General features: G+C 50.4%; 2 protein-coding genes across 8 annotated transcripts in view; one reads left to right on the top strand and one right to left on the bottom strand.

The window, feature by feature from the left end:
- Nucleotides 1–24,352, top strand: part of DAAM2 (dishevelled associated activator of morphogenesis 2) — a 116,477-nt gene extending 92,125 nt beyond the window's left edge. For 2 of the 4 annotated variants that reach the window (XM_037842870.1, XM_037842872.1), the window contains exons 15-26: nucleotides 3,765–3,872; nucleotides 6,220–6,243; nucleotides 7,300–7,406; nucleotides 8,592–8,676; nucleotides 10,304–10,410; nucleotides 10,572–10,660; nucleotides 14,375–14,543; nucleotides 14,716–14,823; nucleotides 15,678–15,738; nucleotides 16,881–17,012; nucleotides 17,955–18,125; nucleotides 18,496–21,286. In XM_037842870.1, coding sequence (XP_037698798.1) covers nucleotides 3,765–3,872; nucleotides 6,220–6,243; nucleotides 7,300–7,406; nucleotides 8,592–8,676; nucleotides 10,304–10,410; nucleotides 10,572–10,660; nucleotides 14,375–14,543; nucleotides 14,716–14,823; nucleotides 15,678–15,738; nucleotides 16,881–17,012; nucleotides 17,955–18,125; nucleotides 18,496–18,717 — 1,383 coding nt within the window. In that variant the 3' untranslated portion in view covers nucleotides 18,718–21,286. Of the gene's footprint in view, nucleotides 1–3,764; nucleotides 3,873–6,219; nucleotides 6,244–7,299; nucleotides 7,407–8,591; nucleotides 8,677–10,303; nucleotides 10,411–10,571; nucleotides 10,661–14,374; nucleotides 14,544–14,715; nucleotides 14,824–15,677; nucleotides 15,739–16,880; nucleotides 17,013–17,954; nucleotides 18,126–18,495; nucleotides 21,287–23,558 lie in introns of those variants that run through there. The other 2 variants (XM_037842871.1, XM_037842873.1) reach the window with 2 other exon arrangements.
- The window catches only part of MOCS1 (molybdenum cofactor synthesis 1), a 36,747-nt gene continuing 30,770 nt past the window's right edge, over nucleotides 21,774–27,750 (bottom strand). The window contains exons 9-12 of one of the 4 annotated variants that reach the window (XM_037842884.1): nucleotides 26,021–26,141; nucleotides 25,423–25,470; nucleotides 23,391–23,479; nucleotides 21,774–21,962 (exon numbers count right to left, since the gene is read on the bottom strand). In XM_037842884.1, coding sequence (XP_037698812.1) covers nucleotides 21,921–21,962; nucleotides 23,391–23,479; nucleotides 25,423–25,470; nucleotides 26,021–26,141 — 300 coding nt within the window. In that variant the 3' untranslated portion in view covers nucleotides 21,774–21,920. Of the gene's footprint in view, nucleotides 23,480–25,407; nucleotides 25,471–26,020; nucleotides 26,142–27,750 lie in introns of all 4 variants that reach the window. The other 3 variants (XM_037842882.1, XM_037842885.1, XM_037842883.1) reach the window with 3 other exon arrangements.

Here is a 27,750-nt window from a genome sequence, read left to right as displayed (position 1 = left end):
AAGCAATCCTGACTTCCAAGGACAGGGTCGATTGGGGGAAGAGTGTGGAAAGTGGATGGTGAAGAGCTTAGGCAAAGATCCAGCGATGTTAAAGATCGGGGAAATGTGTGCAGAGGACAGAGGCGGGGAGGCCAAGTCAGGGACAGCAAGGCAGGGCTGCTGAAGCCCTGAAGCCCTGGCAAGAAAGAGTTGCATATCAAGATGCAGTCGTTCCTCTCTCAGGCATCCTCCTGGGGAGATGGTGCATAGCACTGGCCACATTTCCTAGTGCAGCAGTGAGAGGGCCTCATGGGAACTATCCAATGATAGTCGCTAATCTCAGGCCCAAGTGTGGATTTGTGTCCTCTACTGGACTCTCAGGAGTATGGAGTAGGAATGACCCAGGTCACATTAGAGCCCTGGTAACTGAAGGCCAGTTCCCACCTCAGCCTCAGCCAAGCCCTATCTCCGGTCCTGTAAACTGGCAAGTCCTATTAAGAGGACCAGTAGCTTTTCCCGTGAAGTAAACACATAGGTGGCAACTGGCTTCCGTTAGCCTGACCCACACCCACACTTGTACAAGTCGTGCAGATATCAGTTTGGAGCTGGGTCTAACGAATCCACTCTGCCTTCTCATATGGGCCTGTTGGACTAACTCTCAGGGAATTCCTAACTGTACCATTCTGTTTGACTTGAAAGGAGCTCAAATGGAGACTCAAGACTGCTAAGTGAAATAGGGGGATAGCTAGTTGTTGAGGAACTTCTCCTAACAGCAGGCCAGCTAGTCAGTCAGTCTGAGGTTGGCTTTATGTAAACCTTTGCTGGGACCACGAGTGATTATAACAGGTGAGACATGACATTGCTCCGTAAGAGTTTAGGATGTGTGTTCAAGGAAATACCTACTAGAAACCCTGGAGATGGGTTCAGGGGAGGTTCTAACCTCTAACCAAACCAGGTTTGGCCCTAACCCACTCTAAGCTGCACAAATCACTCGTCTGTCTCGTCTGTCCCTCATTTTGCTCATCTATGAGAGATGATCTCTATGAAGCCTTCCACCTCGGGTGGAAAGACAAGGCATGGATACAGTTGTCTGTAGTCTCCTCGGCATCTAACATTTCCAGTCTGACTTTTGGCAGCATTTTGAAGCAAGATATTTAAAGTTTATGACAACTGCCCTGCACATAGTCACAAGGACAGTGAGGAAGTTCAGCTGCATATGAGCAGGTGCACAGCTCTGCAGAAGCAAAGTCCATAGGCTATGCCAAGAGGTTCAGGATCAGAAATAACATTTTGGTACTCACAATTTAAGGTTTAAAAACTGCATGGAACGTTGATTAGGCACACCAGTAATTAGAGACAGTAAAGGCAACTGAGAATTTGTTTTGGTAGCATTTTTATCGTATGAAGATTTATACTTAGTAGATTTTCTCTAGGGTCCAGTAATAATGTGGCCTTAATACATTCCCCAGGGACCCAGCACAAGCCAGAGTATCACTACCGGTGAAAGTGTAGGTTTGGTGGAATAGGTAACAAGGAGAATTCGAAGGGGTTGTCGACTTTCCTGGCAGGGGTGGGTGGAAGGACATCAAATAATATTTGAGAACTTACTATCCCAGTCCCAAATTTTAACTGGGTGACCAGGACAGATTCTTTGTTAGGGCTTCAGTTTCCTGGTCTGTAAAGTGGGGTAATAAAAATATCCATCTCATAAGATTGTTCTGAGGATTAATTGATTTAATACCTGTAAAGTACTTAGAAGAGGGACCGACACCTAGAAAGCTTTAATGATAATGTTACATTAATTATTATTGTTATACCACCACTGTGTGCCTTAAATATGTTATCTCATTTAATCCTCACATCAGTGCAGTGAGGCAAGAATCATTGAGACTCGGTTTCCTTTTATGTGAACTGGGAAAAGAGTGGTATCCCTCAGTGTGCCCACATCGTGGTGGGGTGGGAGTCCAACCTAAGTGAGGTCTGACCCCACAGGCAGTGCTCAGCGAGGGAGACGTCATGAAATGTGTTTTGAGAAAGTTCTCCCTGGCCTATAGGGATGTCTCTATAGGGGAAGAAGTGCCAAAAATCTGGGCTGCAAGTGATGAGGGCTCTCCCGGACTGGTGTAAAAATTAAATTAGAGAATTATTACAGGAGTTGGGCACATCAAGGTGACCTGGCGAATGCTAGAGCATGGAGAACTCATGGGAACAGATGTACCTCTCTCTGGCTCCTGGCCTTAGTTATATCCCCACAAAGAGCCTGGGGTCCCTCTGGCACATAGCGGGATTCTGGGAAGGAAGTGAAGGCAAGTCAGGATGCTAACTTCATCAGCTTGTCAGATTCTTCCGGTGTTGAACATCCAGCTGTCATGTCCCAGCCCCTTTCGTCTAGTCCTGGCCTAGCTGAGGATCAAGAGCAATGGGTTGCTTTACCCCTGGAGGCCTTCCCACTCCCCCACCCAGGCTTGGATTTAGATGGTGAATGAGTTGGAAGTTTCCCTGCAAAGCAGGCTCCGGGTCACTCAGCAGCCCACACTGCTTCAGCCCTCTCCTCTCCCTGCTCTCTCTGATTCCATCTTCCTCTGCCTCCATGTACCCCTTTCCAAGAGCCTGGCTCCCCTCCCCAATCCCCTTCCTCTGCCCCATGCTTGCTCCTGTGTGTGTACACAAAGACACACACACACACACACACACACACACAGTGGTTATTTCTGCCACGAGAAGAATGTGTGTGTTGGGTTTGGCCAGTTGCCTGTATCCCTTGCTGCTCTGAGCTTCCCAGGCCGGCATTCCACAAGAGGGTCCCTGGCCTTAGGAAGGCCACAGGAATGTCCCCACCCCCACTCTGGCCTAGGCTCCCCTTTCCAGAGGTTAAGAAAATAAAAGTGAGTGAAAGGTATGCTTCTCTCCCCAAGCCTTGTGAGGGGGGATGTAGGGAGGAGGAGGAGGAGGGGGCATTGAAGAGGTTCCCCGACTGCCCTCCATGCAGGGAAAGGCCAGGAGATCCTATTTTGAAGGGCAGCAAAGCTCTGGATGAGGTGGGGAGCCTCTGAGCCATGGTCAGGGTGTCACAAGACTGCTGGGACCAGCGGCTCCTCCCAGACCCCTGGGGTGAGGGTTCAGTCCAGTCTCCCCACACAGAGCTGGAGCAATGCCTGAGCTGAGCGGCCTGGGAATGTGAAACCCTGGGCCCATCTGATCACAATAAAGACCGAGGATCTTCACTGGGCGAGACCCATGGGAGCCTGTGGCAGAGTCTTGCTGGTCTGCAGGCGTCAGGGTGCCCCGGCCTTTGCATTTGTCCGCTTTCTGGGAACCTGGGAGAGCGGGAGGAAAACCCTTGGGAGAGAAAACAGTGATCTCAGATAACGGAAGTTCACTGTGCAATGAGACTTTGAGGATCCCAAGTGTGTGTGGGCATCTTCCTCCCAGTGAGCTAACCCTTAGGGGAGCAGGCCCTGTGCCCTGAGGGCAGTTTGTTTGTTTGTTTGTTCCAGAGGAGTGTAGTTCACCCCCTTTCATACTTGCCCACCCCGCAATCCATCACTCCCATTGATTCCTGAAACACCCTCCCATGCAGTAGGGAGGAGGAGGAGGTTGTCTCCAGCCTTCACCCTGGAGGAGGGCATTGAAGAGGGGGAGGTCCGAGGGGAGGAATGGACTGCAGGCCTGGCCGTCGTAGCGCATGTAGCTGGGGCACGGACGGGGTGAGGGAGGCGCTCAGCAAACCCCCCAGCACAGGAGCCGGGTCAGCCGTGGGTTCTTCTCCCTGCCCTGAACCTCAGGACCGTGTTCCTGGCACCGTGTGGACTGAGATCGATGACATGCAGATATTTCGGATTCTGGACCTGGAAGATTTTGAAAAAATGTTCTCAGCCTATCAGAGGCATCAGGTAAGCTCCCACTCCCCTCTCGCCCCTTCTGGGGGTCTTACTTTACCTGTCTTGACTTCCACACACACTCCCTGAATGTAAACCTCAGTCCCTCCCCTCCCCTTCCCTGTTACCTGCTGAAGACATAGATGTGAATTAGGGGTGCACAGTCCAGGTCTGTGTGGGGGGTGGACATCTGTTGTGTTACTGTTTGTGTTTGCATATCAAGTGATGAAATAGCACCTTGTTCATTCCTTTTTTGTCCGGGAGCACAGGAGTTGTTGCAGAGCTGGTCACTGTTGACTCCTGCTCTTTCTTTGGCCCCAGAATTTAGGGACTCTATCTAGGAGGCCTTACAACTTTTCAGCCCACTTTCTCTACTATACTCTCATTCCCAAACACCCCCATGAGTCGGCTGAACAGAGGACGTTAATGTTCCAGGGAAGGTGATGCTGCTCCGAGTAACTTCAGGGGGTTACGTCCAGGTGTGGGGGTGCTCTGCAGCCCTGTGAGCAGATATCGGCTGGCAAGTCTGGTCTTCCAGCCGCAGAGGAAGTGGGGGAAAGGGGGGGGGTGCAGCAGGCAGGGCATTCCCAGGGCAGGGGTCTCCAACTGTGAGTACCTTTGAGATTGCCAAAAAAGGTGATTCTCAGACCTCATCCTCCACTGAGGGTGATTTGGGGGAAGTGGGGCCCAGGAATCTGATTGTAACCAGCATACCCGAAGCCTTCCCTCCAAGTCCAACTTGGGCCTGGAGGCCCCAGTGCACTGCTCTTCTCTCTGACCTGCCTCAGAGGGGCTGTTTCCTCTCTGGGTCATACTCTTTTCTTCTCTGTCTTCTCTACTCAGCCTAGGGTTCCAGCCTTGGAGACTTGCCCCAGTACGATGAATGAATGGGGTGTGTGTCCTCCTGGGCCCTGGGGGACACCTGGCTGCTGTGGTGTGGTTCCCCACCGCTCTGGAGCAGGTGCCGTGCCCTGCCGAGAACACACAGGACCAAGGGCACATCTTTCCACTCCTAGGAAACGGGCCATTTGGGGTCTGGGCTCTGGCCCTGCCTTGGGAGTCTAGAAAAAAATGGAGGATTGTTTATTTAATTTAATTGTGAAGACCTAAAGCATCTGGCCCTCTGTCTAATTCCAGGAAATGTTTAGCCCCACACCCATGTCAGGTTGGCGTGGACACAGGCAGCAGCTGCAGCTGGAAAGAGTGCTTCTCAGCACTTGCTGCTCCTATGAATCAGAGTTCTAGGAGTGGGTGGCTGGGCTGGCGACAGAGGGCTTGGGTGTGTATGCGAGGGGTGTATCAGGCATGGCCCAGCCCTCGGAGCCAATCGCATACCTCCCTCTAGCTTGAGAGTCTTTCTCCAGGCCCGGGCCCTAGCCTGCCCACCCAGTCCCTGGGACCCGGGGCCAGTGGGGAAACCTGAGGAGGTATGAACATAGGACTGACTGGATCTGGAGCCTCCCATTTTGGTGAAATGAGAAGAGCTGTCCCCTTTCACCTCCCTGAGCTCGCTCCGTCCAGCCTGTTTGGGGACTGGGTTCACTCAGACACTGTCACTCCGTGGATTACCTAATCTCTAGGGCTGAATTTTCAGCAGCAGAGCTGGAGAGCCCCCACAGGCTGCACTGCCCTTATCATCCCTCTCTGTCTTGGAACCCTGGGGAGGGTTGGGGGCAGGTGGGTGGTCCCGTGAGCCGTGTCTTCCTTCCGTGCCCTCCGCAGGCCATGAGTTAGTGACTTCAGCTCCCCGGTGTTAGAAAGGGAGAACACAGGTGTGGGCTCAGCCTCCCTTAGAGATGGAAGGATGGGGATGTGGACTCCCACTCCTTCTCCACCCCCTTCCCGACACAGGCAAGTGTCAGGAAGCAAAAGCCAGAGACCCTTGCTTTCCTCTGCCTCAGTGAACACAAGTTTCATATGCTTCCAGCTCAAGGTCATTTGGGTCTCTTCCCCTGTTTGGAAAGAGACCTCATTCATGGGTGGAGGAGATACCCTCTGCCTTCTCAGCAGATTCCCAGCAGAGGAGAGGGAAAAACAGGCAGCCAGGCCTGGGGTGGGGGAGCTCGGGGCCTGGGTCTGCTCTGGCTAGGGAATGGTGGCCCCCTGGGCACTGGGTGGGCAGGAGGAGCTGCCTGTTGTCTGCATAGTTTGGCTTCTCCCTAAATGCATGCCTGCTAGAGGTGGTCCCTTTCAGTGCTATGTCCCGGTCTCTCTCCAACCATGGTGGGGCACAGTGGGATAGGCAGACAGGGTGGATGCTAAGGAATCCGGTGTCTGTCTTGCTGTTTCTGGGTGCCTGAAACCCCACAACTAACATTGTGCATGTTTAATTCTCTGTTGGCTGTGGCTGCTACCCGCCTAGGAGCTGATAACTAATCCTCAGCAGGTGAGTCATTCTTGGGCCTATGGACATCCCAAATTTAACTGCTTTCCTGGGCTGCTATCCTATCCAGCACCCTTAAAAAAGAGAAAGAGGTGGGGGGGGGGGGCACTGTCCATTCCATCTCCTATCTTACTAACCATCCTTACAGGATGTCATGGGGAAGGGTTCCCAAAGAGAGAGAAGAAAGGTTGGAGAGGGAGTTATTGAAAGCAGATCCCTCCCGGCAGTGGAGGTGAAAATCTACTGAAGAGACGAGAAAGCTTCTAGGTCTGTTGTCTCATCCAGTAGGCCAAAGGCAGGGCTTTCTGTTAACGCAGTGCAGGAGAAGCACTGCACGATTCCAGGTGCACCATCACAAAGGCAGTGACGTGAGTGGTGGCCCCTGGGCTTGAGCACATGCATCCCGTGCTGGGAGGGACCTTCCTAGCATAGGAACCAGCCCTCTGCCTACCTCACCAGGGGTCCAAGAGAAGGGCAGACATTTCTGATTTCTTGGGGATCTGCCTTCTGAAACCTCAGAAGAGAGAATTCCGTATGGGATTCTGCCTCAGTTTCCCTACCTCTGAACTTGAGACAGTCCCTTCCCTTGGGCACATTGGATTATGAACTGAAGTGCTCAGGAATCCAGGAACTGTGGGACCTTGGGGGCAGCGTCTCATCAAAAGCTTGGGAAGCTTGGTAGGGGGGCAGCTGGGAGTAGGGGTTGATTCTGAGGGGTAAGCTGTAGATCATAACACATTGCCCAAAGCCCCAGGGATCTGTCACCCTCCCCATCAGAACAGCCCCTTCCCCAGATTCCCCAGAGAGGATAATCTCTACAAAAGGAGGTTCCCCAGTGCCCCCACCCCATTCTAGCCCTGGGTAAAGTCTTAGAGACCCCCTGTTAGAGTCCATTGTTAACCATAGTCCTCTCTCTCCTGTCTTTTCCTTTCCCTCTTTCTATTTCCTTCACACCAGAAGCATTCCCAGGTTTCTAGGGGGTGGTTCCTGGGGGTTGGGCAAAGAGAGGATCAGGGAAAACACATACTTCACCCTTTCTACTTGGCTTGTTGGTTGCAGAAAGAGTTGGGCTCCACCGAGGACATCTACCTGGCCTCCCGCAAGGTCAAAGAGCTGTCGGTTATTGATGGCCGGAGGGCCCAGAACTGCGTCATCCTTCTCTCCAAGTATGCGCGCCCTGCCTCTGCAGCCTTGCTCCATGATAAGTTCTGGGTGGGTGAAACGGGCCCTGCTGGGAGCAGAGGCCTGAGATGGGACTAGAGCAAAAGAAGATGGTCGAACTGCATACCTGGGGGAGAAAGGTGGAAGAGGAATGGGGTGATGATGGCCTCTGGCCTTCCCTTCTCTGCCATCTCTGGGGAGGGGTGGAGGAGACCATGATCTAGAACCTCTCCTGAGAGCCCATGTTAGGCAAACTCTGCAGATCGGAAGCTGCCCCACCCTGAGGCCCAGGAGCAGCCTGGTCAGTGTCTGCAGGCTGAGATTGCTCCAAACCCGCAGAGGGCCCCGCTCAGCTTAGCCGCAGAGCAGCATGACCTCAGCCCCTGAGCATTTCCCGCGGCCTGCAGAACAAGCAGGGCAGTATCTGCACTAACAGCACAGCTTCTGTGCAGGGCCTCCCGCCCGAGCCTGGGTCGGAGGGCACTGTCTCCCCTACTATTCTTAGCTCTGCCTCCAGCTGCCTCTGGGACATCCACCCTCCCTTTCCTCCTCCAAGCCCCAGGCCTCAGTTTGTCCCACTTGGTACATGTGGAAGAGTTCTCCACTGCCCTGTTCCCAATGAATGTGCATCTGGACAGCACAGGGAAGGGGCTCTGGGGGGAGGGGAGGGCATAGTTTCTTCCTCTCCCAGACAGCAAGACTGATGGGAACAGCTGTGCAGGAGCTGGGGCACTGCGGAAGGCTAAGGGCTCTACTATCTTCCCAGAATGAAAGAAGCAGGAAATTGCCGCTACCCCCACCTTTGTTCCCTGCTGATATTCCCATCTCCCCATGGAGGATGCTGGAGATTTTTTGGGCATGAGGAGGAAAGGATCAGAAACCCTTTGCCCTGTCTCAGTCCACAATGAAGACCTTTTTACTCCCCGTCATCTCTGACAAAGACTCAAGCAAAAGACTTGAGACATTCAAGACTCAAGTCTCCACTTAGAGACTAATGTAGTTCATTACAGGGGTCATATGGAGTGAGTCCTATTAATTTTGTCTCAGCAGGCTTCATAGAGGAGGTGAGGTTTCCATTTTGTTCACTATCAAGTGTACTCCCGAATTAACATTTAGGAGATAGGCTAGGGCTGTACCTTCTGGAGAAGAACAAAGGACCAGGCTGTTCAGAGGGGGGTGGTTTGCCCTAGGTTGAAGCTTTCTAATGAGGAGATCCGGCAGGCCATCTTGAAGATGGATGAGCAGGAGGACCTCGCTAAGGACATGTTGGAGCAGGTAAGGACCTTCAGTGGGAAGGAGAGGGGAGCTGAACCTGGGGCTCAGCCATACCCCTTCCCTACATCCCCCAGAGAGGCTGAAACTCAGGTCAAAGAGAAATCAGACTGTAATCTGTGTGTGTGTGGGGGGGGGTGGGGGGTGGGTAGTGGGGTGGGGAGTTGTGGAAACTTGCCTGGGCCAACCTTTCTGGGGAAGGCTGAAAAAAGCTGTATCTTTTCCAGGGGTCCTTGAGGCCCCTGGAAAGAGATACGAGAATACCCCCAGGGGTCTCAAGACAAAGTCAGGGTGATCCATAGCCTTATCATTCCCAAATCTCTCCCATCTGGATTTGCTGTATCAAATCCAGATACAAGAGAAACCTAAAAATCACCAAACAAAAACACCATCAACTGGACGTCATTAAATTAAGGCATTATTACTAGAGTGAAAAGACAAGCCAAACACTGGAAGAAAATGTTTTATGTATATGTAAACCAAAGATTTCATATCCAGAATAAAGAACCCTACAAACCAACAAACAGCTTAATTTAAAAATAAATGCAAGACTTAAACAGGCACTTCATAAAAGAGAATTTCCAAATGGCCAATAAGCATATGAAAAGGTGCTCAATATTATTAGTCATCAGAGAAATGCAATAAAACCAGGATGAGATGGTACCATACACCCACCAGAATGGCTAAAATTAAAATGACTGACAATGCCAAGCATTGGCAAGGAAGTGAAGCAACTGGAATTCTCATTTGGTACTATCACTTGGGAAACTATTTGGCAGTGCATATTAAAGACAAACACAAACCCATCCTATGGCCCAGCAATCTGACTCCCAGATATTCAAAAGAAACAAGCACAAATGTTGACTAAAAGACATACACGGGACTATTTATAGCAACTCCAACGCTATGAACAACTCAACTATCCATCGATAGGAAAATGGATAGACTGTGTTATATCCCTCCAACTGAATACTGCTCAGCAATAAATAAAGAACAGACAACTAATACAGCACAGGTAAATCTCATAGACATTGCATTGAGTAAAAGAAGCCAGACACAAAACAGAATACACAGCATGAGTCCATTCATATGAAGTTCAAGAACAGGCAAATCTAAGGTGAAGTCAGTTGAGAGACTTCCTTGGAGGAGGGGGTCAGGTTGGCACATTGACTGGAAAGTGGCATGAGGGAACTTTCGGGGGGGGGGATGGAAATATTCTGTATCTTCATCTGGATGGTGGTTCAATGTATGGGTAATTTTGTCAAAACTCATTGAACTGTATGTTTTAAATAAGTATGTTTTATTGCATGTAAATTATACTTCAGTAAAATTGATTTAAAGAAAAAAATCATTGAGCTGTACACTTGAACGTCTACATTACTGTGTGTAAGTAACAGCTCAATTTAAAAATATATGGCAAAAAAAAGAGAAAGGAAGACATCTAGAGCTAGGTATCCCAGTCACCCCTTTAAGGCAGGTGAAAAATAAACCAGCCTACCTGGAGGCTGCTTCTCTTTAAGGACCCCTGCCCACATTGAGCAGGACCAAGTTAACGGGCTTCTTTTGCACTACACCCCCCTTCCCAGCATCTCACCACTTTCCTGTTTGACCTTCACCCTGCTCTCTGCAGCTTCTCAAGTTTGTCCCGGAAAAGAGTGACATTGATCTCCTTGAGGAACATAAGCATGAAATTGAGCGGATGGCCCGCGCTGACCGCTTCCTCTATGAAATGAGCAGGTTGGAGCAGCAGATGTGGCTGGAGGGACTGGGGTTGGGGCAGACAGACTTCTGTCCAAGGGGGAGGGGACAGAGGGGGCAGGCTCAGCAGGAGGCTGGAACTAGCTCCTGGAGATGGGGTCAAGGGGGCCACCTCACAATGTGTCTTGTCCTGTCCACAGGATTGACCACTACCAGCAGCGACTCCAGGCCCTCTTCTTCAAGAAGAAGTTCCAGGAGCGTCTGGCTGAGGCCAAGCCCAAAGTGGAAGGTAGGAGAAAAGCATGGAGGAGGCCTAGGGTGGAGAAAGCATCTGGAAAAGCCAGGAGGGTGGGAGTCGATGAGCAGAGTCAGGGAGAACACCTTCTTTATTCTTGGCCCAAAGGAAAAACCAAAGTCAAGGACAAAGTCAAGAAAACTATCATTGCAAATATATGTACTTGTTTATATTAGCACACGTGCCAACTATGTGACACGTTCCCTATGCCTCAGCACGTGAACTCTCCAAGGTGGGGAATCCGTTGATACCTGCCTCACAATGGAACAGAAATGCTGAGAAGGCAATGTTAACAGGCACCTAGGGCAGTGCCTGGCATGTATTGTGCTCCTCAATCCTCCACCCAATGTGAGAGGTACTATGCAAGTTAATCCATGTAAAGTTCATAGAACACCTCTGGGCACATTTCAAAGTGTGAGCTATTCGGTAAGTAAGACATTGGGCAAAGTGATCCCCAGAGGCATCTGATTTTCTTTTGGAGTAGTTGGGGAAGTCATGCTCACACAGGGCTTTTCCAAATGAGAAATTTGTAATTAAATAAGAGCTATGTGCCAAGCACTGTATGAAACACCACATGGATGGTCTCATTTGGTCCTCAAAATGACCCTATGGGTGGGTGCTATATTTAATCTCTGGGTGCTGGGTGCGTCAGTTTCTTAAATCTCTAGAATGGGTATTTTTGGTTGCCTGAGGCCATACTACCGTTAGGTTAGGAATGGAGCCAGGATAGGAACACAAATGTCATTCTTCAAAATCCATGCTCTTTATTCCTCTTATCTTGTATTGGTTCCCAGAGGGCATTTCCCTAGAATGGTCTGCAGGAATGGCAGAGGATGGAGGGGCAGGGAGTTTGGGGAAAGGCAGGTGGCCAGGATGGTGGACAGACATGCAGATCTGGGTGGGAAGAAGTGGGAGAGGATATGAGGTTCCTTTAGTGGTGGGGACAGGATCAGAAGAATGGAACAAGAGAGGCTGTGTGCAGGATGCTGAGGATGACAGGCTGGGACAGAGCAGAACATGGACCCCCTCTACTGGTCACCAGGGCTCAGTAGCTCTTTCTGAGATGCCCAGTCCAGAGGGTGGCCCTGGCCCTTCCTGGAATCCAGGGAGCTGTTTCAGGGAGGATTCTGGAGAAGGGTGGAGCAAGATGAGAACATGACTGAGGTAGACCCTGATGTTTTCTGTAATCTGGATCCAGCTCCCCTTCACCACATACTCGTATGTACATGCACAGGGAGCTGCAGGTCATGATCGTATTTGGCCTGGGGGAGAAAGACAGACAGCAGTAGTGACTCAGAAGCTCCAAGGTCTGGTGGCATCACCTAGTCTGGTGATGGGTGAATCCTTATCTTCATCCCTACTTGCTTTTGTTCTGCTGCAGACTGGTTTGGGGGCGTGCAGCTTAGATAAGAGGTCCAGCCCAAAATGTATGTGTGCAGTTATTTGTGTGTCAGGTCAGTTGAGCAAATAGGAACAACTGCCATCTGGTGCTGTGGAACTTGTGTAACTTAGCCACCAGGAAGGTTTAATGTCAGCTGATTCCATGTTCCTGGGAGTTCACACTTAAGCTCTCCTTAAAGAGTCAGTCAGCGGATGCTCAGGAGAGTATCCTTTTACTACCAAGCTAAGCACAGCAAGGTGATGTGTGTGGGTGTCTTGTTTTTGCTAAAGTTGGTGGAATGCAATATACCAGAAATGGGTTGGCTTTTACAATGGGGATTCATTAGGTTGCAAATTTATAGTTCTAAGGCCATGAAATTGTCCAAATTAAAGCATCAAGAGGGAGATACCTTCTCTGAGGAAAGGCGGATGGCATCTGGGGTTCTTCTGTCACATGGGAAGGCACATGGCAATGTCTGTTGGCCCTTCTTCTCCTGGTTTCTGGTTTCACAGTGGCTCTTTCTTTCCAAAATGTCTCTGGGCATTTTCTCTCTAAGCTTCTCTGAGCTCTTTCCAAAATGCCTTTGCCTTTCATCTTCTCATAGAGGACTCCAGCAAGGGGATTAAGAACCACCTTGAATGGGCAGGGTCACATGTCCATGGAAACAACCTAATCAAAAGTTCCCACCCAACAACAGCTCTGCGCCTACAAGATTGGATTAAAAGAACATAGGCTTTTCTGGGGGTATATAACAGATCCAAACCAGCACAGTGGGATAGTAAATCCTGCTGGGGAAAGGTAAACCACTCTGCCATAGTAATGGCTGCTGTCCTTGAATGGTCCAGAGGTATCTTCTCTCCAGAGGTGAGTGGGGGAGAGGTGGTTGCAGATTGTATTTCATAGAATCAGGCCAGTGTGGTTGACTAGGGTGGAGACAAGAATGTGCAGGGATTGGGATTCATAGTCTTCCTTCTAGTTCATCCAGGAAATTTTCCTGGAATAGCTAAGATTAGGTCTAACCCAGCTGGCTGATGGGCTATTGACACTCTCCTCCCCCAGCAGGAGCTCTGGGCCAATTTGCCAAAAGCCAACTTTACCAAAATTGACAAATTTACCCCATCTTTTATGAATAAATGCATATATTCTTGAGTATATTCTTATGAATGTGCTCATTGCTGAAAATACCAAATTTACCAATTCTTATTATGAATACATTCACTGACTATATTCAAGATGAATATGATTGCAAATGTAAACATATTCTAATGAAAATATTCATGAATATATTACTCTTGTGAATATAATAAAAATGTCAGCATTTCATATGGGATTTTTCCCATACACTGATTTCTTTTGAACTCATTTTTTGTTTTGCCAACATTTTAGCATTTTTAGGATTTCTTTGAAAATTTTTCAAATAGCATCTCAACAATTACCCCTACCTCTTCAATAAAGGTAACAGCTATTTTGACTTCCAGATTAGTTTTGTCTGTTTTTGAACTTTATATAAATGGAATAATCCAGCATGAATTCTTTTATGCTGGCTTCTTTTGCTCAGCATTATGGTTGTGAGTTATTCTTATATTCCCTGTAGCAGTGGTTTATTCATTCTCAGAGCTGTGCTGCATTTTATTTCCTTTTATGAATACCATAATCTATTTGTCCAGTCTATTCACATTTTTTCAGAAAACTGGAAGCAACCCAATATCCATCAAGAGCCAAGGCTTTTGGTGCATATTTGTGTTTAGTTCTGTTGGGCAACAAGGAATACATATGTTCAAATTTAGAAGATATTGCCAATCCCTATTTATTATTTATTTTTACAGCTTCTTTTTTATAGTTACTTGTTTTTAATTGCTTTTGAGATTTATGCATACTTTTGGTAAACCGGTGTTCCTTTCATCTTCATAGCATTTTTAGAAATGTTCAGTTTGGCATAAGCTGAAGATCATAGGATAAGTTGGTCTGATTTTCACCAGATTTAATATTTAAAAAGTAAATTCCATAACTAACAGCCAAAATTTCAGAGTAGGATTTGCATTCCAAGTCTGTGTATCTACCATAAATACATAAAAACCAAGGAAGATCAGCACATCCACATCAGAAAGGAATACTGAAGTATTGGCTACTGTTAACATTCATTGAATTGTGGTGATGCAGCACAGGTGGGTCTGAGGAGTGGGCATAATCTCTGCCCCTGTGAGAGACGGAGACACTGGACAGCATTTTTTCTGAGCTTTGTGGTAGCATCATCCTGGGGGGGAGCAAGGGACCAACCAGCCTGGCTCAGTCTACACAGGGCTCTGACCTGTCCCTCTTCCTCACAGCCATCCTGCTGGCCTCCCGGGAGCTGATCCACAGCAAGCGTCTAAAGCAGATGCTCGAGATCGTCCTGGCCATTGGCAACTTCATGAACAAAGGGCAGCGTGGGGGTGCCTACGGGTTCCGGGTGGCCAGCCTCAACAAGATTGCCGACACCAAGTCCAGCATCGACAGGTGGGGGTGCCTCCATCTCACCCCACCCTGGCCTCGCCCCTCCTCTCTCTTTTCCTTGCCCCATTCCCCAACTCGAGACTCATTCCCTCTTTTTCCTAACACCCCATCCTGCTTGCCTCCTGACCCTCATTCCCAGTTCACTTGGTTCCTTACCCCTGACTTTCATCCACAGAAACATTTCTCTGCTCCATTACCTGATCATGATCCTGGAGAAGCATTTCCCTGACATCCTGAATATGCCCTCAGAGCTGCAGCATCTTCCAGAAGCTGCCAAAGTCAAGTGAGGAATCCCCCAAGATGTCCTTCTCCCTGTGATCACACACACTCTTGTCTGACCTCCCTCCCTGTGCTAACTAGGAGTAGGTTGTGTCTCAGGACCTGCTTCTGGGGGAACCAAATGAAGATAGACTGCCCTCAAATCCTTATTTCAGAGATGATCCCCAGAAATAGCAGGGGAGAGAGTGGGGGAAGAATGCCAGGAACTGAAGCATTTTCAAGCCAATTGCTCCCACAGGCAGACAGAGCTTAATCCCATCTGAGGGATAACTCTTGCAGGTCATTGGTTGAGGAGTTCTGGGGAGGCGTAGCTCTCTGGCATGCCACGGGTGCAGGCAGAACTGGCTCTGGCCCCAGAAAAAGTGCTCTCCCTGTGGGGAGTGGCCCAAGGAGATATGGTTGGGGCACCAACAGCATCCACTATAGACAAGAAATCAGACCTGAACATAAAGCCTGAAGAAGCCATCTCCAGTAGAACCAGAAATGCAGTGGTAGATGGCTAGCATGAATCGAATGCTTACTGCATGCAAGATACCATGTTAAGAGCTTATAGGCATTGTCTGCTGACAACAGAAATAATCTAAGCCCAAAGTCATGTGTTGGAAGCTTTCAGCTACACAGCATGTCATTTCAGAGCTGGAAGGATCTATAGAACATACTTGTCACACCTGTTGTTCTGTAGAAGCACAAATGGAAGCACAAGAGGGGAGGTGACTGGCCAAGGCTGCATGTCAGTGGCCGAAGCAGGGCTGGAACATGGGTCCACTGACTCACGGGCCCTTGTGATTTGCACTGCCCTCTCCCTGAGCCACCCTCAGCTTCCTCAGATCTAGAGCTGATGACCTTCCTTTCCCACAGCCTAGCAGAGCTGGAGAAGGAAGTGGGCAACCTGAAGAGGGGCCTCAGAGCCGTTGAGGTGGTGAGTGCATCATGTCTGTCCACCCGGGTTTGAGGGGGATGCTGGCAGAGGCTGCTCACGCTGCCTGTGTGCACAGCTGCCTGTCACTGCATCAGCTGGTAGACCCCCGGCAGCAGAGGCTGTGGCTGGTGCATTTCTGTGATCTAAAGTCCTCATCTGAGTGACAGAACAACCTGGTTCAATGGGTAAAGAGGGCCTCTAACCTGGGAAGGGGTGATTGGATTATCTGGAACTTATCTTTAGGACCCACCAGCACCAACTGGGGGACATCCACCTGACACTGTTATCCTTGAGATCATAAAACATGATGTCGATTTGGCAGTGGAGTGGAAAGAACCACAAATCTGCCATATGTTTAAGCTTGATTCAAGTGGATGGGAAAAGGACTCCAACTGCCTTTAAAGCTAGCTAGGGGCAAGTAGCACATGGTGTGACAATGGAGGCTGCTGCTTCCAGAAGGTCCTTTCTTATGTCCCTTTACCTCCTCCTTTGGCTGCACTCTTAGCTAGAGATCCAGGTCTCTGGTCCCTACCATTTCTACTCTGATTACTTCTCAGTTGATATAATCTTGGGCCCTAGTATACTATTGCCGGCCCCCCATACTGAAGAACTGGAGATTTTTCCCATCTTCACAGTATGGGGAACAAGGGAAGGGAGAATGGACTAAGAGAATGAGGTTAAGTCAGGGAGAAAACCTTTCCCTGCCATTATGACTGGGGCAGGGGGAGGGGAGGAACAGAGTGCAGAGTTCCACTTTTATAGTCCTGTAAAGCCTTGCCACCCAAAGCGTAGCACAGCTGGAAGCCTTAGAATTGCACACAAATCACCTGGGGATCTTGTTAAAATGCAGATTCTGATCAGAAGATCTGAGATAGGACCTGAGTTCTGCATTTCTCAAAAGTTCCCAGGTGATGCTGCTGGTCCTTGGCTCTGGAGAAAGAAAGAGGCTGGAGGTGGGTCAGGCAAGGACAGAGGCAGAGGAGAGGGGCTGCTCTCTCATAGTCTTGAACAGGTTTAGAATTGAGGATCCAAAGGCAGCCTCCGTGTGCTGCGACAAGAAGGGCGGCATCTGTGATGACCCCCCGAATTCCTGACTCTCATCCAAGCACCCGTCTAACCAGCACACCACTCTCCCTCCTCAGGAGCTGGAATATCAGAAATGCCAGGTGCGGGAAAGGAATGACAAATTTGTCCCAGTCATGAGTGACTTCATCACAGTCTCCAGCTTCAGCTTCTCAGAGCTAGAGGACCAGCTGAATGAGGCCAGAGACAAGGTAAGGGCACCCAAGCCCTCAGTCGGACTCCCAGCCCAACCCTGCTCCCACTCCTCTTCTTGGAACAGCTCCCGTGCTCATCTCTACCACAGACGGCCCAGAAGGGGCAACTCCAGTCACAGAACTTGGAGGGCAAAGATCATGGGCCTGCTACAAAGATCATGGGCCATGTATCAGGTGTCAGGCACCACATTAAATATTTTATGAGATTTATCTCACCACCAACCTCGTGGGGTTGTTGGAAAGGTCGTTATCCCATTTGACAGATTCAAAGAGGTTCAGTACCTTTGCCCAGGGCTGCTCTGCTAGACTAGGTAGACGGACCTGGGTTAGCATCCTGCCTTGAGAGCTCAGCTTTGGAGTCCATTGCTCTGCCTCTTACTGCTTCCTTCTTATACCCAAACACACAGATCAACCTTTCGGGGGGTGGGGTGGGGGAGTGTCTTATTAAAATGCAGATTCTTATTCAGGTCGTCTGTGGTGGAGCCTGAGATTCAGCATTTCTAACAAGTTCCCATGCTATTGGGCCATGTTGAGGAGTGAGGAATTTCTTAAGAGGATCTTGTGTGATGAATTTGAGATAGCAGCTCAGTAAAAACCAGAACAGTGCCTGGCTCATATGATTATAGCTAGTACCTTATATCTATTAACTCATTTAATCCCCACAGCAACACTATGAAATAGGTTGTTATTGGCCCCATTTTACAGATGAGGAAACTGAGGCACAGCCCAGGATCTGTCAGCCAGCCCAGATCCTCCATCTCCCCAGGGTGTCAGACTCCAGCCTGTCCTTCAGCCTTGTCCCATCATATCGGGGTCTGCCACACCCCCCCCACCAGTCCTGCCCCCTGTACCAGTGGGCCCCAGCTGGAACCTGGCTCACCACATGGGCCTGAGCCCACCATGCTTGGGGTGGCTCTCCACCAAACCCTCCTTCCACAGTTTGCCAAGGCTCTGGCGCACTTTGGGGAGCATGAGAACAAGATGCAGCCGGATGAATTCTTTGGCATCTTCGACACCTTCCTGCAGGCCTTCTTGGAGGCCCGGCAGGACTTGGAGGCTATGAGGAAAAGGAAGGAGGAGGAGGAACGGCGGGCGCGGATGGAAGTCATGGTGAGAGGGCTGGAGTTGGACTGTGAGGGAGAGAGACTGGGCAGAGCCAGTGCTACTGGGAGGTGTGCAATTGAGGTATGTACTAGGAGGGCAGGGACAGAACACTGTGGGGGCTGATGTCAGTCCCAGGAGAGAGAAACCCCTTCCTGGCCTGATGGAGAGGGCCCAGGACAGGCGTAGAAGAGAGAGGTTTGAGGTGGGGAGGCAGAGCGTTTTTGGGCAAGGAGGAAATGGGGCCCAGTGATCCATGCACACATCCTGGTACACAGCCTAGGAATTAGCCCCTGGTTGGGAGGCAGTTGTTTAGGAGAGGGGACTGTGGACAGCTGCTCTGATTTCAGACTCTCCCTGTCTTCCCCCACCCCTCCAGCTGAAGGAGCAGAGGGAGCGGGAGCGGTGGCAGCGGCAGCGGAAGGCCAGCCCAGGCAGCTCACTGGAGGAAGGAGGAGAGTTCGATGACTTGGTGTCAGCCCTGCGCTCGGGGGAAGTTTTTGACAAGGACTTGTGCAAGCTCAAACGCAGCCGCAAACGATCAGGGAGCCAGGCTCTCGAAGCCACCCGGGAGCGGGCAATCAACAGGCTAAATTATTGACCTGGGGACTGGCCACAGCAGGAGGCTTGGAGGTAGGAACAGGACCCGAGAGGGGCAGAGGGGAGAAGGTATGCTTAAACAATTTGGTGCTTGGTTTAGAGCCTGGGGCTGGGTCCTGGGGTAGGGATTGCGTGTGGCTGGACCAGGTGTCTCCTCACACCAGGGGCTCCTCTCATCTCCTCTTCATATTACTCTTGCTGCATCTGGCCTCTAGGGACCAGACACTGAGGCTGGCATGGACATCCTGTGCATGTCTGGGGCCTCTGGCCAGGTAACCATAGGATGAGGGGGCCCTGCCCCATCCCCCACACCATGAGAGCCAAATATAGGCACAGAACTGTTCCAGATCCTCTAGACCCCAGGGATGCATGTACCCTTGTCCAGATTCCATGGGCAGTGGGGAAGAGTAGGATGGGGGCATCTAGGCTCCCATCCCTCTAGAGGAGGCTTGGAACATTGAGCTGGGGGTGAACTTTCCTCTTGGGTGGAAAAGGAAGAGGCATTATCTATGCTAGTTACATCAGCTCTACTACATTCCAGAAAAGAAAAAAAATGTTGGGTGGATGATGCAGGGACTGAAGCCATCAGGAGACAGAGTACCTGTGCCTTTTTCCTGCATGTCTTAGTGTTCCTTCCTTTCTTCCCCCCACCTCTATCCTACTAATCCAGAATCCCAGAAAACACTAATGGGTTCCAGTGACGAGGAATCTGGTATGGGAGGGGGTTCAGGAAAGACCCCGTTCATCACACCTCCAGCCTTGAGCCTAAGGACCAGGGAACAAAACTCTCCCCACCTCCCCCAAACCTGAACATTGTCTTGCAACCAGACGGTGACCTCAGAACGTTGCCTAGGAGCTCCCTGGTCAGCCACTTTAATGCTATGCAGAGCCCTGCTTTTTCTCTGAAAACTAGACACAGGTCAGTCATTTCCCACTCTGTGCAGCCTGCAAGCGATTACTTTGAGTCACACCTACTGCTGAGGCTGGCCCGCCTGCCTTTACATGCTATCTCTCAAGGTGTTGCCCTTCCCAGAGGTATTGGGGCTGAGAAAGCGGGCAGGGAAAGCTGGGGTGCTGGAGGAGAAAGGCTAACTAGTTTGGGGTACGGCACTACTTGGAACCAAGGGACGGTGGAGAGGGGGCTCTGCCCTCCATCGTTGGGATGTAGGACAGCTGTATCAGGATAAATTCCCTCTCCTTAAAGGTGAGTGACGTCAATTCCATCAAGGCTCTTATTTTCAATACATTTTTACCACTTTGTGCTTTCCATCCCAGAGAGATGACCTTTCATCTCTGTGTCTGACAGATGGGTCCTATCTGATCCCCACCCCCACCCCCACCTAGCTCCCTGCCCTTCCCTTTGTTTCTCACCTTCTGACAGCATCCCCTGGCTCAGGGTTCTTGCCAGCAGACAGACCGCTGGGCTCGGCCCACTCTTCAGCTGCCTATCTTCTGCCTTTTCCCTGCATCAGATTCCTGGGGGTGGGTCCTTAGTAGTTGCAGTTGAAGAAAAACTGGGTGAGCCCAGCATGTATGTTGGTTTGAGTGGGTATGTGTTCTGGGAGGAGAGATTTGAGCAAGTGCAGGCTTGGCTGGGAGAGGTGTGAGGAGGCCATCGTGGAATCCAGGTGAAGGCTTCCAGGAGCTTTGTTCCACCCATCTGCACACCAAGAACTGCCTCTCCCCGACCTGCCCGCTGTGAGAAGCAGGTGTCGGGCTGAAGGGAAGGTTGTGGGTGGGGCCTCTTAAGGGCCTCGCTCCGCTGGCTGGCCCAAGGGATGCCTACACTGTCAGGGCCCGGGAGCAGAGGAAGGCTCTGCTTTTGTATGGCAAGCATTTCCTGGCAAAAAATGGCTACATACCAGGAACGATAAGGAATATAGAAGCTGTTCCCACACATTCAATCTGCAGAAAAGCAGTTTGGTTTAACTGTTTACAGAAAACACATGCATTGTTCCAGGGCCCAAGCCTCTCACCCCCAAATGATGTCTCCTCTATTTATTGTTTTCTAGTTCTGGTCAATGGCTCTGGCAACAGAGGCCATGATGGCTAGTTCTCCCCCAGTGCCTTGGACCACAGACTTTTGTGGGTGATTTGGCAAGAAGGGGCTGTTGCCCCACAGAGGTGGCTTAGCTGGTCCCTGATGTGCTAAATGTTTAAAGTTGTCCCTTGGTCCAGCGTTCCCCAGGGCCCTTCCTGTCTCTCCTGCCACCTTTGGCAGCTGTCTAATCTTGTGTCCGGTATAAAACTCATAGCTAACCTCACACAACCTGGCCCTGCTCAGTAGCAGCACCCACTCCCGGTCCCCTGTGCTAGAGTGTTTAGGATGGTGGGAGGAGAAACTCTCCAGATGCATGGGGAAGGGGCTGGCCTGTGCCCTCCCCATGCTAACCCACCCCCCCCACCCACCCCACCGTTGAGGCCCTCATGCCAATGCTGCTCTCACCAGCTCTCTCAGACGACAAATGAGTCTAATGTACAAAATCGGTAGTGCCCTTTTTATCTGTACCTTTTTTTATAAGAATATATTGTAATACTAAAAAATATTAAATCCATACCATCTCCATTCAGCCTGCCTTGAAACTTGTGCCTTTTTCCCATGAAGGGATTCAGGGAGGTCCAGAAACAGCCAGTGGTGTGCTGGAGCTTGCTCATCCCAGAGCTTGAGAGCCCACTGTCAAACTTTCAGGAATTCTGCATGCCAGTTGACGTCATATTAGCAGTCTGAAATCAGCCAAGCTGGGCATATTCATACCACAGAAATTACCTTTTCCATTTTTCTGGAGAGCGTTCATTCACCAGCATGCCACGGCACAGCGGAGAAGGGAAGCAGGCAGGGGGCACCACTCAGGACAGACCCAAAGAAATGCATCCAGGCTGGAGAAGTGGGGATGTGAAACCCAGAAGCCGCTAAGTGTGCTCTCCTCATCTCCAACAGTGATACAAGTTATGAATTTAGGACACCCCACCTGACAACAAATTTAGGTTAGATGGTCATTTTCATACCTCCTATTCCACTTGTGCATTCTGCCACAGGGGAGAGGGGCATATATAGAAACGATGCCCTGTAGGCCTTTCCAGGGTGTCTCTCTCTCTCCTCTTCACCCAGGATGGGGTGGAGGGGTGAAATTGCAGTGGCTCGGTGCCTCTGTGCAGACAATCCTCGTTTCTCCATTTCCAAAATTGGCATCGTGGCTTTGAAGTTCACTGTGAGGGTGACAACACTTTCCAGCTCTCTTTTTCTCCCTGATATGTTCCAAGATAAAGAGGTATAGAAAGGCGGTGAGCAAGGCCAGCTGTGTGGCATGTGGTCGGTCTGAGTCCTTCAGGCCACAGCCCATGTGAGTGTCCTGTTTAGAACAAAAGGGACCAAGGAGAGGGAACTGGCAGGATGGTGCAAATGTCAAGTCGAAATCCTGAAAGTCTGATGGACACAAACTCCAGCCAAAGAAGTGAATAATTGGCTCTTCAAAGGAGGGATGGTAGAGCAGTAGGGAAAATGTGGGGCTGTAGCTTCTCACAAACGGGAAGGCAAGACTGCTGACAAGAAATCTTGATACAGTCTTTATCCAAGCTTGTGATTTTTCCCTTCTCAAAGTGAGTTCCTCTGCTTAATAAGCCCTTATTCCTTCCCCCAGGGAAACAGAAGAGGAAACCCAAAATGAGAAGTGGGAGTTATGAGCTAGATTCAAACAGCTCATCTGCAGTAGTCAACAAATAACCCAATATGATTTCTCAGTTACACAGAATTGCTCATTGCAATCCTCTCCTGTGACTTTAACATACTGGAAGGCTTAAGGGGCTTGTCTGCTTCCTCCAGGTATAAAGGAAACACTTTCCAGGTCACAGAATTCTAGATCACCTAGCAGTAAAGCAGTGGGCTAAGCTCAGGCTCTTCCTGGTGAAGGTGAACAAGGATGGGGTTAAGGAACCTGACATCTTTCCCTCGGCCACACCCTGCCTGTAACCTGGCTGGGCCATGGGTGAGAGAGGGCAGGAGCTCTAAGTCTGATGGAAGTCCCCCCGCTGACCCCCTGTCTTGCTAAGGAGCTTGATCTCCCCCAGCACAATGTCCCTGCTGACAGCCTTGCACATGTCGTACAGGGTGAGGGCAGCCACAGCAGCTGAGGTCAGGGCTTCCATCTCCACGCCCGTGGGGCCCCGGGCGCGGCAAGATGCCTGGATCACCACAGCATGGCGGGTGCTGTCCAGCTCCAGCCGTACCTGGACATGGCTCAGGGTCACGTGGTGGCACAGGGGAATCAACTGGCTGGTCAGCTTGGCTGCCTGGACTCCAGCCAGCTGGGCCACCACCAGGGCATCTCCCTTCTTGAGCTGGTTCTGCTGGACGAGCTTGAAGGCCATGGGCCCCAGGAGGACCACGGCTGAGGCCACAGCCACCCGCTCGGTATCTGGCTTCCCACCCACATCTACCATAGCTGCCCGTCCTTCCGGGTCCACATGGGTTAGTTGGTCTGAGGGTGACAGGGGTGCTGAGGGGGTGGCAGGAGCCTGAGACTCTGGGCTAAGGCACTTTGGGTTGGTGTCTGAGTGTAGGTGGGAACTGTAGTGTCTCTGAGGGGAGCCATAGCCCAGCCACTGCTGGGCTAGGGAAGGAGCCCGGGGCACACCGCATCCGTTCCAAAAAGTTGCCATCCGGCTGGAGAAACTCACACTGGGTCTCAGACCCTGAACACGGAAGGGGGCCCAGGAGGAGATGCCTAGAATGGCTGGTGGGGAATCTTGGCGCATCAAAAATAACTCTGGAAGGCAAGAGGGAAAGAGAAAAGACTCAGTCCAAAGGCAATTCTTTATCCCCACCTCTTCTCCCCAATCCCTTAGGCCACCTGGAGCCCTCTCTTTCAAAGTGGAGAAAGAGGAATGAAGGTCGAAGAGCATAGTGAGAAGAGATAAAAGAGAAGATACACAAATCTAGGATCCCCACCATACATGTTCCCAGCCCTTCTCATCATGTGACACACAGGGCAACGGCCTCGCCCATTTCAGTTGTGCAGTGGGGGTGGGAGGGGTTGCCCTTGAGTCCCAGCCTCACAAAAACGTTCTTGTTTCCAAAGTTCTCTTAAGAAATGCCTGAGGTCTGGAGGCTGAAGCCTGGATCAGATGACCTCTCAATGTCCCTTCACTTTTTAAAAGAAAACTATAGCTAGGTCAGCCTGAATTACAATTCACAGGGACTTTCATCTTCATGTTCTTTTGAAGAGTTAATAGTAATCATTTACTTTACAGACCAGATACTAAGGGAAATATTAACTGTGTTTAAATAATGTCTTCCAAGTCCTTTCAAGCATATCAGAGATGCATATTTGCACACAAACCAAGAGGCCAATTCAAGTGATCTTGAGGGCCTCACGCTTTAGGAACCTTGTAAGCTCTTGTTACTCCAAGGCTGGTCCACGGACCAGCAGCACCAGCACAGTCTGGAGAATTTGTTACAGAATCCTGCCCCAGACCTCCCAAATCAGAATCTGAAATAGCAAGCTCCCCAAGTGAGTCATATGCACCTTCAAGTTGGAGAAGCCCCGGCAACAAGGCAACTCTTGGTTTTATGGAAACCAGGCCACTCTAGTTACTCTATATTCTTGAAAGCAATAAAATTGTTTATGAAGCAAATAGGATTCCCAACTTCTAGACTTTCCATTTTACTTTGGACCTTCAGCCCTCCCCCAACTCCTGCCATGAAGGTGTGTCTGCCCAACAAGAGGACTAATTTGCTAGAGGTGGGAGGAAAAGCAGGAGATGGTTTTCTTCTTAATGCTTTGGTGAGCTGGCATTACTACTCCAGGTGGCTGCTGTGCAAAGATGGCCTTTCTTTGGACTATCTCTGGCCCACTCTGGCCTGCTTTCTTGTGGGCCACCAGACTCACTCTTTTTCAACTTCAAAGACAAAGAATCCTTTCCCTAGTTTTTCTCATTGCTTTCTCTTGCCTAATGCACAATGCAGGGTCCCAGATCTGGGAGTGCCAAGGAGACAAGGCCTCACCTGCCTCTAATCTGGGCATTATCGCAGAGGGTAAGAGAAGCCCTAACTCTCACCATGGACCAGCCCAGTACCCTAGAGTCAGAGACCACATATGGCGTTATAAAAAAGGCATCTTTTCTTGAAGCATCCTATGCACCTGAGATAGTCTGCATAAGTTCCCAACAGTTGGGAATTGAGACACTGCGATCCTGGCTATCCCCTCTCTGAAAAGATGAGGAGCATGATTAACTTGCTGTCTTAAGCTCTGCCCGGCACAGAAGCATACTACTCCATCAATCAGTGGTGGCTAGTGGTCCAGGTACACTGTCATGGGTTGGTCTACAGTTTAGAAGGGAAGCGAAGACTGTACTTATATCCAAGCTAGGAGATTCTAGAGCTAAGGAAAAAGTCTCTGCTTTAACCAAGAGCTCAATTTTCAGGAAACAACTTAGTAATCATTAACTCTGGAGGACCCCCCCCCCTCCCATTTCTGGTGAGACAGAGTGATTATTTCTCTGGCATGTGAAGCAAGGGGAAGCCATGGACAGGGAAGAGAAGAAGCAGTAAAGGCTTGAAGGGATTAAGAAAAAATGGAGGGCTAGGAGAAAAATGAGGATGAGAACATCAGAATAAAATGCAGGAGCTGAGTGTGCCTTATGGTGGGGCCCCACCCCACAGGACCCCAAATGACAAGGGTGAGTGGTTACGTACTGATGGGTCACCCACCGATGAGGATCATGGGCCGGTTCTTCATCTGGGAAATATTGAACATGCCTGGGGTAAGGGAAAGATGGGGAGGGAGAGAAAAGCAGGGGGAGGGGGAAGGGGGAGAGAAAGAAGGTAGGGAAAGGAGAGTTCACTGCAATGAACGGATGGACGTAAGTGGCCTGACAACCACCTGTGTACATACATTCACCAGTTTGCACCGACACAAAGTTCCCACATGTATACTGTGAGGTCATCCCTGGGTGCCCAGGACCCAGCCCTCCCTAAGCAGAAGGCAAGGCAGGGACGGGATGAGAGAGATGCAATGACACTTCTCTCCCTGCTGCCCAAGAAAAGAGCCCTAAGAGAATTCAGGCTTCCCTCTCCTGTGTAGGCTCTTCTATGCCAACTTCCTCAAAGAAGGAGAACCACCAGCGCATCCCAAGCCTAGAGATCCAACAAGAGTGTCTGGGAGTGAGGACAACACTTAGCTCCCACTTGCTGCCTCCCAGGCTTTCTCTTGTTCTCTCATCCCATGAAGATGAACCTCCCTCCCGCTAATAATGGAACAATGGTCCACTCACCTCCCAGACGAGCCTTTCCCACTGCTGTCCCCTACCTGCGTGCTGCCGCTTCTTCCTGCCTACGGCAGCCCCGATGATTCTCAGCAGCTCCTCCTCGGAGGCCCCCGCCCGTAGGTGGTCCCGTAGAGACACCTCTGAGTTCCCAAAGAGGCAGACCTGCAGGAGTCACCATGGGGGTGAGGACAACCGTGCCTCCTGCATCCCTGAGCCTTGCCTCCCAGACCCCCTCTCCCTGGAGCCCCGTGAGGACTGAACAAGAGTGTACAGGACTCCCGCGGCAGCTGCAGGCAGGGCTCATACCCAAGGCAGGACCGGCTGACAGTGAAGGAGAGAAGGTGCTAGACGGAGTCAGAGAACCAGAGTTGAAGGCAGGAGGCAAAACTGGCATGCCAATGCCTATATCTGACTTATGACGGTCATGTTTCATTTGGCTTGTGGAAGATACTTGACCAAATTCAATAGTTGCCAGCAGAGACTGCACATAGAAATCCATATTGGTAGCATCTCCTGAGACACTCGGTGGAGTGGCCTCTTTACTGCCCAGTCAGTTGGAGCTGAGTCCTGACAGTCCCCTCCACACCTGGCAGGCACTTTCCATCTCCCCTCAGCCCCCTCCTAGTCCCTTCAGTCAGGCACATCACCTCACTCCTGTATGTTACCTGCCTGCCCCTAGCAGTTATTTGAGTTTGATCCCTAATTGGGAGCTTAACAACAGAAGTCTAGTGGAGATAACATCTTGGGTCATTTAAATTTATCTCAGCAAGAGGCCGTGTGCTATAGGGGACGTGTGCTATAGGGGACTCCAGGAGGGTGAGCCAGTCTCAGAAATCAAGGGACCTGCGACCCTGCCGCCAAACCTTAGAAAGCACCTATGTGCCAGCTCTGTACAAGGCATGGTGGACACAGAGATGGGGCTGGGGAGGCCATGTGAAGACAGAGGCGGAGCCAAGGCACACCAAAGACTGCGAACCACCACCAGAAGCCAGGAGGCCAGGAAGGACTTCCCCTTACAAGTTTCAGAGGGAGCACGGCTCTGCCGCCACCTTCATTTTGGACTTCCAGCCTCCAAAATGGAGAGACAATAAAATTCTGTTGTTTTAAGCCAGCCAATTTGTGGTGCTTTGTTACAGCAGCCCTGGGAAACTAAGACCATTTTTTGTTTGTTTGAGAGACTCTTGAGGGCAGAGACCATTAGGACAGAAAAGAAACAAATGAAATCTAAGGCAGAAGGTACAACTAGTTCTCTGTACTGGTTATTCTCAGTTCCTCCCTCTCTCCACCAGACCTCAAGTTCCCTTCTCAGCAACCAGCAGGCTTCTCCCGTGGGCTCTGCCTTGTAGGATCCCTTCGTGCTGCCTGGGTTTGGCCAACGGAGATCACAGGGTGAGAGGGGAAGGTCGTGTTATGTCATCCTGCTCCCACATCTTTGGCAGTGGTTATAGCTCCAACTGGGTTCCTCCCTTCTGAGTCTCCAGCTCTCACGGGGCTCCAAGGATATTACTTCCTCCTCTCACCCTTCTGGTCTAGGAATGGAAACAGCTTTTTGCTATCACTCATCTCTGGTGCCAGCATCCCTTGTTGGTTCCCTTAAGCCTGCACTATAAGTAGCCTCTTCACTGCAGTCTCTTCAGAATCCCACCTTCCATTTCCTGCTGGGACCAAGTCAATTCTACATCTCTGGCCCAGAAACAACCTCCTATCATCAACAAGCTGCTGGATGGTTCCTTTGGATGTCAAATTTGATGCACCTAAACCCAACCCACCA

This window comes from Choloepus didactylus, chromosome 7, assembly GCF_015220235.1.
Source record: "Choloepus didactylus isolate mChoDid1 chromosome 7, mChoDid1.pri, whole genome shotgun sequence".
Classification (NCBI taxonomy): Eukaryota; Metazoa; Chordata; class Mammalia; order Pilosa; family Megalonychidae; genus Choloepus; species Choloepus didactylus.
Note: the sequence above shows the minus strand (reverse complement) of the source record. Positions and strands in the feature narration are given on the sequence as shown.